The 14512-nt window shown below is 39.3% G+C and overlaps 1 protein-coding gene across 4 annotated transcripts in view; it reads right to left on the bottom strand.

Moving 5' to 3' along the window:
• Positions 1–14512, bottom strand: part of RNGTT (RNA guanylyltransferase and 5'-phosphatase) — a 335687-nt gene that overhangs the window by 279295 nt on the left and 41880 nt on the right. For all 4 annotated transcript variants that reach the window (XM_021937590.1, XM_021937589.1, XM_021937592.2 and 1 more), the window contains 2 exons: positions 2235–2310; positions 222–462 (listed from right to left, as the gene is read on the bottom strand). In XM_021937590.1, the coding sequence (XP_021793282.1) occupies positions 222–462; positions 2235–2310 (317 nt within the window). The remainder of the gene's footprint in view (positions 1–221; positions 463–2234; positions 2311–14512) is intronic.

Consider the following 14512-nt stretch of genomic DNA (forward strand, 5'->3'; position numbering starts at 1 on the left):
TCACTTGAGCCCAGGAGGTCAAGGCTACCACTACACTCCAGCCTGGGCAACAGAGCAAGACCTTGTCTCAAAAAAAAAAAAAAAAAAAAAAAATTTTTTTTTGAAAGGGCTAGGATGAATCATCTGACCTAGCTAAAGAAACATGGCCAATATTCCATTTTTATAAATCTCAATAAGCTTGCAGAAGAAATAAAACCTATTATAATATTTTTAAACATTACCAGTTTTAACCGTTCTTTTCTCCTTTTGCCAAAAGAAGCACTTGACCCGGGTTCTGATTCCTTCTTTCCATCCTCATCCTCATCTTCATCTTCATCATCCTCAAAACACCAGTCTGGCAATAGAGGTGGGGGTGGTGCTTCCTCTATGTCACCATACCGACGAAAAAGTTCCTTCAAATAATCACCCTTGTAGATTCCCGGTGGTCTGGCTTGGGCAAAAGTAGCAACTGCTGCTTCGATACTATGGGAAACAAACACCATGCAATTTCCTCGCTATCCTCCATTTATGCACGCTTATCAAAATCTCACTTATTATTCAAGGCTCCATATAAAGTATAATAGAAGTTTATAAAATGGACAAATCACAATCCTCACCCTCAAGTCATTCAATCTATTAAGGGACAAATTCGTTCTGAAAACGTTTTAATATAAGGTATTCTGAAAATTCTGAAATTCTAAAACTAAATTGCTGTGAGTATATAGTAGAGGCCTAGACAGGGTCTGTGAAGAATTTAAATAAAGTCTTGAAGGTTGAGGTCTGACTCTGCAGGGAAACCAGTCAAAAAAAACAACAATGTGAGCAAAATAAAAGCATATTGATTTTACAGGAACTTTCAACAGATCCAGGCATTAAGAGTCTAGATCATCAAAGAGAGGGTAAGCACAGGCTGAATCTGACACAGGAAACTGAGATAACTGTGGAGAGCATCTGAATGGTCAGAGCTAGAAAGTACATGCAGTACAGAACCACCACCAACGCATACTGCAAAATGCAAAAATCATATGTGTACTTCATCTGATTATATTCAAAAAAGGACCTACTATGTGAAAGCCTTTGTAAACATAAATAATGACGCTCCATCAGTCAACAAGAAGATTCAGTTAGTAATATATTCTCTTAAGAATATTAGGTACTAAAGTCATAACCTCTCAGGATCTAAAAACATACTTCAAAAATAACAGATGCTCAATAAACATTTGCTGGTTGACTTAAAAGGAGTAACACTCTCCCAAAAATAATTCCTTTTGTATGTCATTATAAACTTGTCCTAGTACTCAACAGCTATAAAAAAGCTATCAGTTGAGTATCCCTAATCCAAAATTAAATCCTAAATGTTCCTAAACCCAAAACCTTTTGAGCATTGATGGGAAGCTCAAAGGAGATGCTTATTGGAGCATTTCTGATTTTGGATATTCAGATTAAGGATGTTCAACTGGTAAATATAATGCTAATATTCCAAAATGTGAAAAAAAATCTGAAACACATCTACTCAAAAGCATTTCAGATAAGGGATACACAACCTGTATTTAAAAGGTAAAAAACAACAATAGTAATTTCCAAAGCTGGATACAAATACAAAATATTGGAAGAATCTGTCTCTGATAATTCTATAAGAGGTGAAAAAAAATCTGAAAAAGTAAATACACAGTTTATGAAATTAATAAGCACTCAAAGTGTTTTGCTGGTTAATACAAAACAGCTGGCTGGATGTGGTGGCTCATGCCTGTAATCCCAACATTTTGGGAGGCCAAGGGTAGAGGATCACTTGAGCCCGAGAATTCAAGACCAGCCTGGGTAACACATGGAGACCACCTCACTAGAAAAAAAAAAAAAAAAAGAAAAGAAAAAATTAGCCAAGCATAGGTGGCATACACTTATGGTCCCAGCTACTTGAGAGGCTGAGGTGGGAGGATTGCTTGACCCCAAGAGGTGAAGGCTACAACGAGCCATGATCACACCACTACACTCCAGCCTGGATGACAGAAGAAACCTTGTCTCAAAAAAACAAAACAAAACATACATATACACACATACACACACACACACACACACACACACACACCCCACCAAGTAATGGTCGTATAAAGATTAACCATATATAAATGAAAAGCAGTTCAAATTACATTAATCATGAGTTCACCAAAAACTTGATAATATAAAATTCTGCAACTAAAATATCAATAAAAATTTTAATTACAAATATATCTTCCATTATAACAAGATACAGATACCTCCAATCCATTTTCTCCACCAAAAAGGCACATATGAGAAAACCAGTGCGATTGAAGCCATGAGTACAATGAACACCTAGGAAATAAAGTAGCTTTGGTTAAAATTAATAAGTCACTTAAGAGGCCACATTTACTTTAAAATTCCAACCTGCAACCAAAACATTTCAGCTAGTTTATAAAACAATTACATTTTTTAATTTTTTAACTTTAAACACCTCTTATAACTTGATAACTTGTCAGTTTAAATTGCTTAGAATCTAATTTATAGCTAGCTAGAAGTTTAAGTGCAATATATAAGTATATTGATTTAAAACTGTCTCTACTGTTTAACAAGTTCTACTAAAACTAGAAGTTTCCAAGCATTTTAAATAAGGAGGTATTTTCATCAAACACACAACTCAAAAGGACACATAAAACACATACACACAAGACCCTTCTGACCCTCAAGCTTTAAATTTCTCTAGTAGAAAAAAAACGGTCCTCTTCATGATCAATGGCATATATTTGCAAAATAGTCAAACCCTATTTTCTAAAATCCAGAAACTAGACCAGAGCAAATAAACTAATAGAAATATAAATTCATATGGGGCCTGATACTAATTAACTATAATCAACAAAAGTGACTAGCTACAGAAAACAATTAATTGATAGATACATAGTACAATAAAAATAAAGTTACCTTGAAGCTCTCTAGAAACTAACTGTATTTTCAAGTTAGGTTATAATCTTTTGAAATAAATTTTTAGAAGAAAGAAACCAGCTGAGAAAGAAAATTTATTTTCTTAAACTCTTTTTCAGAACATATTCAAGATCATTTTAACTACTGATATGGTTCGGTTCTGTGTCCCCACCCAAATCTCATCTCAATTTGTAATCCCCACCATCCCCACGAGGCAGGGATCTGGTGGGAGGTGAGTGAATCATGGAGGTGGTTTCCCACATGCTGTTCTTGTGATAGTGAGTGAGTTCTCATGAGATCTGATGGTTTTGTAAGAGTTTGACAGTTCCTCCTTCACGCGCTCGCTCTCTCTTCTCACCACGTTAGACGTGCCTGCTTCCCCTTCCATCATGATTGTAAGTTTTCTGAGGCCTCCCCAGGCATGCAGAACTGTGAGACCATTAAATCTCTTTCCTTTATAAATTATCCAGTCTCGAGTAGTATCTTTATAGCAGGGTGAGAACAGGCTAATATAACTAGTTTGAAAACAGTAATTAAAACATGACAATATTGCTGACTCTCCTACAGTCTTCAAAATGAAGCTTTTCCTGTTATTTCTATTTAATTAAAGGATTTTCTGATATTTAAGCCGTATCTTTTTTTTTTTTTTAGAGATAGGATCTCACTCTGTCAACCAGGCTGGAGTTCAGTGGCATGATCGGTTTCCACAGCCTTGACCTCCTGGGCTCAAGTGATCCTCCCGCCTCAACCTCCGGAGTGGCTGGAACTATAGGCTCACACCACTGTCCCCAGCTAATTTTTCTTTTATGGTAAAGACAGGGTCTCACTATGTTGCCTAGGCGGCTCTCAAACTCGGGATCAAGCAATCCTCTCACCTCAGCCTCCCGAAGTGCTGGGATTACAGGCGTGAGCCACAATGCCCAGCCTGTATCTTTCTAACATTACCTTCTACAAATTATTCTTCTCTGTATATATAGATCATACTGATAGAGTACAACTAAGATCAAATACAGAAATAAACTAGATAGATTTACAAAACTTATAGAAGAAAATATAGAAGTAAATCTTTGCAAGCTTAGAGTAAAAAAGATTTCTTAGATAAAACACAAAAAGCATGAAATGAAGAAAAACATTGATAAATCAGACTACTTCAAAATAGTAAGGGTTTGCTCTTTGAAAGACATCATTAAGAAAATAAAAAGGAGTTCTGGGCAAGATGGCCAACTACCTACAGCTGAAAAACGCCTCTTCCATGAAAAGGAACCAAAGTATCAGGTAAGCCACCAAACTTTGAACCACCGAAAACTTGACAATAAAAATCCTGCAACTTTGAACAGATATTTTGAGAGAAAACACTGAAAGCCAATAAAGAGGCAATGCAGACACAGTGTTTGAAGAGGGAGGAAGCGAGGCAGACTGCTTGGAGTAACTAGGCACGAGGACTGGCCCCCAGTTCCGGTCTGGACCTGAGGGAGGGCTGAGAGAAGGAACCCTGGGCACCACACTCCCACCGTGGTCCTCTGGGATCCTAGCTACAAGATTGTAGCCATGAGCCCCACAGACCACAGTGCAGCTGCAGCAAAACACCACCATAGGGCCCATCCTCCAAGGCTCTCCAGCTTGTACTGAGTGGCTGTAGGTCCTGCTATCTGCTGGGCAAAGAGAGTAAGACTGACACTGCCATAGGACCGGAGTGTATCTGATCCACATGCCCCTTTGCCTGCCAGCTCTTCCAAGACTGCCTGCCTGGCTGCTCCCGCAAGAGGGTGCCGACAGAACAGCCTCCACTTCCCTGCCTGAGTGTTCTGCTGGCAGCCTGGGAGCAATTTATCACTCCCAGCACAGACAGTCCCTGATCCCAAGGGGCCGGAGGACAAATGTGCAGGCCTGGTCCCAACTCCCCAGGACTCAGGCACACTGCCCAGGAGTATTGAGCTGAGATCTACAGCCTGAGCTTGGGCAGGAAAGGAGCCCTCACTCTCAGAACACAGAGAAGAGTGTGGCCTGGAAACTAGGTATCCCTCTCTTCAGAAGACCAGTCCAGGATAGGTGTGGCCTGACAGCCAGACAAGGTTTCTTCCCCAGGAAGCCCCATGGCCTGGAACATCTGAAATGGCTCAAAACACTGGGCACGCAGGGTTTTTGAGACAAGCCTGGCCGGTCCAGTTGCACCTGCTCCTGGGACAGACATCAGAGAGAGACCAGCCAGGTTGGGGGAGTGCAAGTTGTGAGGGCCACACAGCCATCTGCTGGGCTGCAAACCTCAGGCCATGGTCATTATACTGGCTACACACACACAGTGCCACTTCCCTGCCTGAGGATCCACCACCCTTGCTTGACCCACTGCATTATCAGACTACCTGCAGACATACCCACAACCCACTCTGACTGACAAGCACAGGAGACTGGTAGGTCCCTAAGGAGTTTTAGGTCTCCTGGTGGCCTAACCCTTGGCTTGAATCATACCTAAGGGAGCAGGAAGAGAAGCCCACCAAAGCCCCACACAGAGCAAAGGAAACGTGGACAGTGCCAGTATTGAGGGGGATACCACCAAGGCTTAAGAACAGACTTGGAGAGAAAGTCGTATCTTACCCCCTGCCTCCTCTCTCCAGAGCACTGCTGAGGATACAGTGAAATACAAAGAGGGCATGCGCAGCTGTGTAAGAGCCTATCTGCCCTTACATTTAAGCACCAACTGCAGCTTGAATTACACCACCAAACAAAAACACACTACTTTAACATGCAAAGCCTGTGAAACCCTCACAGAAGCCTATCTACAACCCAGAACCCTTGGCCCCCAGAAATGAAGCCAACTGACTATACACAATATACACCACCGTCAAACTCTCAAGGGACAAAAGAATATAAAAACAAAACCCCCAATTCAATCAACAGCAAATACAAAAAGAAAAAGAAGCACCAGTTCCCTCAGATGAGAAGAAATCACTGCAAGAACTCTGGCAATTCAAAAAGTGAGAGTGTTTTGTTATTTCCAAAGGATTGCATATACTCCCTAGCAATGGATCCCAACCAGAAGAAAATGTCTGAAATTACAGACACAGAATTCAGAATATGGATGGCACGGAAGCTCAACAAGACCCAAGAGAAGGTTGAAACCCAATCCAAAGAAGCTAGAAAAACAATCCAAGATTTGAAATAGAACATAGGTATACTAAGGAAGAACCAATCTGAAATTCAATTCACCACAGGAATTTCAAAATACAATTAAAAACCTTAACAACTGGCTTTATAAGAGATGATTAACAACAGACTAAACCAAGCAGAGGAAAGAATCTCAGAGCTTGAAGACCAATCCTTTGAAGCAACTGAGTCAGACAAAAATAAAGAAAAAGGATCTTCAACAAATGAACAAAGCCTCTGAGAAATAATTGGATTATATAAAGTGACCAAACCTACAACCCACTGGTATTCCTGAGAAGAGAGAATAAGCACCATGAAAAACATATTTGAGGAAATAATCCACAAAAATGTCTCCAAAGTTGCTAGACAGGTCAACATGCTAATATAAGAAATTCAGAAAACCCCTGTGAGGTACTATACAAAACTACCATCATCAAGGCACAGAGTCATCAGACTTTCCAAGGTCAATGCAAAAGAAAAAATCTTAAAGGCAACTAGAAAAAGAGTCTACAAAGGGAACCTCATCAGGCTAATAGCAGACTTCTCAGTAGAAATCTTACAAGCCAGAAGAGACTAGGGACCTATATTTAGCATCCTAGGAGAAATTCAAGCCAAGAATTCCATATCCCACCAAATTAAGCTTCATAAACAAAGGAGAAATAAAATCTTTGTGGGACAAGCAATTGCTAAGGGAATTTGTTACCACTAGACTGGCCTTACAAGAGATACTTATGGGAGTTCTAAACATGGAAACAAAAACAGTATCTGCTACCACAAAAATACATGTAAGTACACAGCCCACAGACCCTGTAAAACAATTACACAATCAAGGCTACAAAGCAACCAGCCAACAGCACCACCACTGGAAAAAAATCTCACATATCATTAACCTTGAATGTAAGCAGTCTAAACACTCCACTTAAAAGACACAGGGTGGCAAATTGAATTTAAAAAAAAAGAAGAACCAACTTTCTGCTATCTTCAAGAAACCAACTCATACCCCCAGCTTCAAAGTAAAGGAATGGAGAAAGATCTATCATGCAAATGAAAAACAAAAAAGAGCAGGGGTTGCTAGTCTTGTTTCAGATAAATAAACATTAAACCAAAAGCAATAAAAAAGGACAAAGATCATTATATAATAATAAAAAGTTCAATTCAACAAGAAGACTTAACTATCCTAAATGTATATACACCCAACATTGTAGCATGCAGATTCATAAAACAGGAACTTCCAGATGGGTAATAAAGCAAGTCTCAATAAATTTTTTTTTAAAAATCTAAATCATGCCAAGTACGTGCTTGAACCACAGGGAAATAAAAATCGAAATCAATACCAAGATAAACTCTCAAAACCACACAATTACATGGAAATGAAACAACTTCCTCCTGAATGACTTTTGGGCAAACAACGAAATTAAGAAAGAAAACAAAAAATTATTTGAAAACAAATGAAAGCAGAGGTAAAACATACCAAAATCTCTGATATGCAGCAAGATTAGTGTTAAGAGGAAAATTCACAGCACTAAATGCCTACATCAAGAAGATAGAAATGGCTGGAGACAGTGGCTCATGTCCGTAATTCTTGCCCTCTGGGAGGCCAAGCAGATGGCTTGAGGTCTGGAGTTCGAAACCAGCCTGGGCAACATAGCAAGACCTCCGTCTCTACCAAAAAAAAGCAAAAAAAAGAAAGAAAGAAAGTAATAAGCCAGGTATAGTGGCACGTGCCTGTAGTCCCAGCTACTGGGGGAGTGCTGAGGTGGGAGGATTGCTTGAACCCGGGAGGTCGAGGCTGCAGTGAGCCGAGATTGTGCCTCTGAACTCCATCCTGGGTGATAAAGTAAGACCCTATCTCAAAAAATAAAATAAAAAGAAGAAGAAGAAGATAGAAACGCCTGGGCATGGTGGCTCATACTTGTAATCCCAGCATTTTGGGAGGCCAAGGCAGGAGGATCACCTGAGCCCAGGAGTTCAAGACCAGCGTGGGCAATAAAGCAAGACCCCATCTCTACAAAAAAAAAAAAAAAAAATTTAAAATCAACCAGGCGTGATGGCATGCACTTGTAATCCTAGCTACTCAGGTTAGGGCAGGAAGACTGTTTGAGCCCTGGAGTTTGAGGCTGCTGTGAGCTATGATCATGCTACTGACCTCTAGCCTGGCTGACAGGGTGAGATCCTGTCACCAAAAAGAAAAAGAAAAGAAAAGTAGATCTCAAACTATCTAATATCACATCTAAAGGAACTAGAAAAACAAAAGCAAACAAATCCCAAAATTAGCGGGAGAAAAGAAATAACTAAAATCAGAGCAGAGCAAAAAGAAATTGAGACCCAAAAAGCCATACAAAGAAAACTACATAGTGAAATGAAAAGTTGTTTCTTGGAAAGGATAAACAAGATTGACAGGCCATTAGCTGGATTAACAAAGAAAAAAACAGAGAGAAGATCCAAATAAGCAGAATCTGAAATGACAACAGTGACATTACAACCAACCCCACAGAAATACAAAAGATTCTCAGAGACTATTCTGAATACCTCTATGCACACAAACTAGAAAATCCAGAGAAAATGAATAAATTCCTGGAAACACACAACTTCACAACTGAAGAAGGAAGAAACTGAAACCCTAAACAAGCTAATAATGAACTCCGAAATTGAGTCAGTTATAAAAAACCTACCAACCCCAAAAAAGCCCTGGTCAGGCACAGTGGCTCAAACCTATAATCCCAACACTTTGGGAGGCTGAGGCAGGCAGATCACTGAGGCCAGGAATTCAAGACCAGCCAGGCCAACATGGCGAAACCAATGTTGTTTTGACTAAATTTAGTTTTGACTAAAAATACAAAAATTAGCCAGGCATGGTGGCACACACCTGTAATCCCAGCTAATCAGGAGGCTGAGGCATGAGAATTGCTGGAACACAGGAGGCAGAGGTTGCAGTGAGCTAAGATTGCAGCACTACACTCCAGCCTGGCCAATAGAGTGAAACTGTTTCCAAAAAAAAAAAAAAAGCCCTAGACCAGATGGATTCCCAGCCCAATTCTACCAGACATACAAAGAGCTGGTACCAATCCTGCTGAAATGATCCCCAAAAATTGAAGAGAAGGGACCCCTTCCTAATTCATTCTACAAAATCAGCATATTGTGATACCAAAATCTGGCAAAAACACAACAAAAAAAAACAATGCTATAGGTCAATACCCCGGATAAACATAGACACAAAAATCCTCAAAAAAATACTAGCAAACCAAATCCAGCACCACATCAAAAAGTTAATTCACTGCTTCAAGCAAACTTTGCTCCTGGGTTGCAGTGTTGGTTCAACATATGCAAATCAATAAGTATGATTCAACACATAAACAGAATTCAAAACTAAAACCACATGATCATCTCAATAGATGCAAAACAAGCATTCGACAAAATCCAACATTCCTGCATGATAAAAATCCTAAACAAACTACACACTTAAGAACATACCTCAAAATAATAAGAGCCATCTATGCTAAACCCACAGCCAACATAATACTGAACAGACAAAAGCTGGAACCAATCCCCTTAAGAAAACGAACCTGACAAGGAGGCCCACTCTCACCACTCCTATCCAGCATAGTACTAGAAGTCCTAGCAAGAGCAATCAGGCAAAAGAAAGAAATAAAAGGCATCCAAATAGAAAGAGAAGCCATCAAACGTTCTCTATTTCAGTAAATTTTCAGAATACAAAATCAACATACAAAAGTCAATAGCATTTCTATAAACCAATGATGTTCAAGCTGAGAGCCAAATGAAGAACACGATTCCATTTACAATAGCCACACAAAAAAATAAAATACCTAGGAACATACCCAACCAAGGAGGTGAAAGATCTGTATAAGGAGAACTACAAAACACTGCTGAAAGAAATCACAGACAACACAAACAAATAAAAAAAAATTCCATGTTCATGGATTGAAAGAATCAATATTGTTAAAATGTCCATATTGTCCAAAGCAATCTACAGATCCAACCCCATTCCTGTCAAATTACCAACAGCATTTTTCTTTCACAGAAGAAAAAAACTATTATAACATATGGAACCAAAAAAAGACCCCAAATAGCCACAGCAATCCTAAGGAAAAAGGACAAAGATGAAGGCATCACATTACAACCAATCGCAAACTGTACTAATAAGGCTACAGTAACCAAAAAGAGCATGATACACCTACAAAAACAGACACATAGACAAATGGAATAGAATAGAGAACCCAGAAATAAAGCCACATACCTTCAACTAACCAATCTTCAACAAAGTCAACAAAAATAAACAATGGGAAAAGGGTACCCCATTCGATAAACTGGGCTAGGAAAACTGGCTAACCATATGCAGAAGAATTAAACTGGACCCCTACTTATCGCCGCATACAAAAAAAAAAAAAAAAGCTCAAGATGGGTTAAAGACTTAAATGCAAGACTGCAAACTATAAAAACCCTGGAAGAAAACCTAGGAAATATCCTTGCGGATAACAGCTGAGGCAAAGAATTTATGTCTAACTCCTCAAAAACAAAAATTGACAAGTGGGACATAATTAAGTTAAAGAGCTTCTGCACAGCAAAATAAACTATCAACAGAGTAAACAGACAACCTAAGAATGGGAGAAAATATTCACAGACTGTGTATCTGAAAAAGGACTAATATCCAGAATCTATATAATTCAACAAGCAAAAAGCAAATAACCCCATTAAAAAGTGGGAAAAGGACATAGACAGTTATCAAAAGAAGACATACAAGTGGCCAACAAAAATGAAAAAATGCTCACCATCACTTACCATGGACATGCAAATAAAAACCACAGTGAGATACCATCTCACACCAGTCAGAATGATTATTACTAAAAAGTCAAAGAATAACAGATGCTGGAGAGGCTGCAGAGAAAAGGGAATGCTTATACAATGTTGGGGTGAATGTAAGTTAGTTTAGTCACTGTGGAAAGCAATTTGGAGATTTTGCAAAGAACTAAAAACAGAACTACCATTTGACCCACAATCCCATTATTGGAAATATACCCAAAGGAAAATTCTACCAAAAAGATACCTGCACTTCTATGCTTACCACAGCACTATCTACAATAGCAAAGACATGGAATTAACCTAGGTGTCCATCAATGGTGGACTGGGTAAACAAAATGCAGTACATATATACCATGGAATACTATGCATCCATAAAAAAGAATGAAATCACATCCCTCGCAGTAACATGGATGCAGCTGGAGGCCATTATCCCAAGTGAATTAACGCAGAAACAGAAAACCACATATCACATGTTCTCACTTATAAGTTGGAGCTAAACTTTGGGTACACACAGACATAAAGGCAGACCAACAGATACTGGGGATTCCAACAGGAGGAAGACAGGAATAAAAGCAAGGGCTGAAAAACTCCCTATTGGGTACTATGTTCACTATCTGGGTAATAAAACCAACAGATGCCCAAACTGCTGCCTCTCACAATATAACATCCCTTATAACATGTCTGTGCCAGTGAGTCTTTAGGTTTGGACCTTGACCGAGAGAATTTCCAGTCAGTCTCTCGTCTCTTGTCTCTCATCTCCAGAGGAAGTTCCAGATGATCCGATGGGTGGGGTCTTAACCTGCTCATGTTACCCACTGAATCTAAAATTTAAATTTAAATAAAGAAACCAAAAGGCCAGCCACAGAAAATATTTGCAACACATATATCTGGCAAAGGACTTACATCTGGAATATATAAAGAACTATTTTGTCAGGCAATATTTGCTGATACAAAAAAAAATTTTTTTTAAAAGAACTGTTACAGTTCAATAAGATAACTCAATTTTTTTTAAACCTAGGCAAAAGATCTGAACTTTATAAAATATGTAAGACCACAAAGCACATAAGTTGCTTAACATCATCAATTGTCAAGAAAATGTAAGTTAAAACCACAATGAGATCCTAGTATACATTCATTCAAATAGCTAAAATTGAAAAGAGTGACCCCCTATCAAGTGTTCCTGAGGATGCAGAGGAACTGGAACCCTCATACTGTGGTTTTACCAGTACCTACATCTATCAAACCTCAGACTCTTCCAGGCTGGTGGCTCACACCTGTGATAACAGCACTTTGGGAAGCCAAGCCGGGTAAATAATCTGAGCCCAGAAGTTCAGGACCAGCCTGGGCAACACAGTGAAACCCTGTCTCTAGAAAAAATACAAAAATTCACCATGCATGGTGGTGTGTGCCTGTAGTCCCAGTGCCTGTAGTCCCAGCTACTCAGGAGGCTGAGAGGGGAGGATGGCTTGAGTCCAGGAGGTGGAGGGCGCAGTGAGCCACCATGGCATCACTACAATCCAGCCTGGGTGAGAGTGAGACACTGTCTCAAGAATAAAAAAAAAATCATCAGATTGTACAATGTAAATGAATCCTGTTTTATATAAAATTATACCTCAATATGTTGATTTTTTTAGCTAGATGCTAAAGTGAGATGCTGGTATAAGTCTGCAGTTTGTATTAATAACATAATCCAAATGTTTGTGTTCATCAATATGGCCTTGTTCTCAGCAATGAACTTTATAAAAAATCCAGGTTATACATTTGATACATTTAAAAATATATGCCAAAAAAATCACTTTAATCTCACTTGTTTATTATGGTAGGAGTTCTTTCCAAAAAAAGCTTTTGCTATGTGGAGGCCAAAGCAACTCCATCTTGGATGCTAATCTGCCCATGTTGACTTCTGATTAACCCCAGTTCTGGGAAGGCCTCTAAGATTTCTAGTTTATCTTCTGTTCTTTGTGTAACAGCATGTCCTAACTATAAATCCTGCCCATGGGTAAAAACAACCTTGATGTGATTGTACTTACTTGTTCTACTTATCCCTCCTCAATCACCTGTTTCCTAAGGTATATAAGCCCTGGCTCTTGGGAGTAATGCTGGGGATCTACCATCTTATCTCACTGCTACCTGAGATGCAGGCTTGGTTTCTTTTTAAGTCCCTACTAAATATCTCTTTCTAAGAAATCGGATTTGTCAGCCTCTTTCTTTGGTTTCTTTGCTTCCTTGGACTTTGGGGATAGGTTTGCATAGGCCTGCCCACCACAAAACATGTTATTCTTAAAAATTTTTTGAAAACTATCAATTGAGCCAAATCACCAATTTCTACATTCCTGGTATAATAAAATGACCATTAATATTTAGAATAAAAACCTTAGTCATTGACCAACCCTCAATAAACAAGGATATTTATACAATGGAACTGCAGACAGTAGGAACAATCTGTGCAAATGTAAATATATTCATCAAAAAAGCACATATGGCAAACTATAAATAAATCAGAATGGCTGGAATATGAGGTGTGGTAAGAAATGCCAAATGCAGTTGGAGAGGATGAAAGGGTCAAAATCCTGAAAAAACTTGTGAAACATACTAAAGAGTATAAAGGCAATGGAGATATAGTGAAGAATTTTAAGCATGGCAATAAAATTACCAGAGTTTAGAAAAACCACTCCTGATTGCAGCTGATTACAGCTGTATTACAGCTCTGGCCTGTAATCCCAGCACTTTGGGAGGCTGAGGCTGGTGAGCTCAAAACCAGCCTGGCCAACATGGAGAAACCCCATCTCCACTAAAAATACAAAAATTAACTGGAGTTGGTGGCGGTGGCCTGTAATCCCAGCTACTCGGGAGGCTGAGGCAGGAAAATCGCGTGAGCCCAGGAGGCAGAGGCTGCAGTGAGCTGAGATCATGCCACTGCACTCTAGCCTGGGCGACAGAGTGAGATATCATCTCAAAAAAAAGACTGAGAATGAAACATGATGGGCTTCAAAGAACAAAAACACAGGGTCATGTACGCCAAGTAAGGGAACTTTTCTAAGATATGAGTGTTTAAATGTCACATAATGATTAGAATGGAAAATCACTATTTGATTAAGAGTGCTAGCCAGGTGCAGTGGCTCACGCCTGTAATCCCTGCCACTTTAGGAGGTCGAGGCAGGAATATCACTTGAGGCCAGGAGTTCAAGACCAGCCTGGACAATAGAGTATGACCCTATCTCTACAAAAAATAAAATTTAAAAAATAGCCAGGCATGGTGGCAAGTGCCTGTAGTCCCAGCTACTCAGGAAATTGAGGTGGGAGGATTCCTTGAGACCAGGAGGTTGAGGATACAGTGAGCTATGATTACACCACTGCACTCTAGCACAGATGACTGAGTGAGACACAGTCTTAAAAAGCAAACAAACAAAAAACAATGCTGAGGGAGGACTCCAGACTGCAAGAAAGTGGATAGGAATAAATGGATTTAAGTATAGATTCTTTTAAGAAGTCGGCTGAGAAAGGAAGAGGGAATGCAAAACAGAAAGAAGTGTACGGGGTTTTTTTTTAGCAGGAGGGGATTATTTAACAAGTTTAGGTATGTTTACAGGCTCAGGACAAGAACCTAGTTAAACCACAAAGCTTGACAATAATAGAAACA

This window comes from Papio anubis, chromosome 6 (genome assembly GCF_008728515.1).
Source record: "Papio anubis isolate 15944 chromosome 6, Panubis1.0, whole genome shotgun sequence".
Taxonomy (NCBI): Eukaryota; Metazoa; Chordata; class Mammalia; order Primates; family Cercopithecidae; genus Papio; species Papio anubis.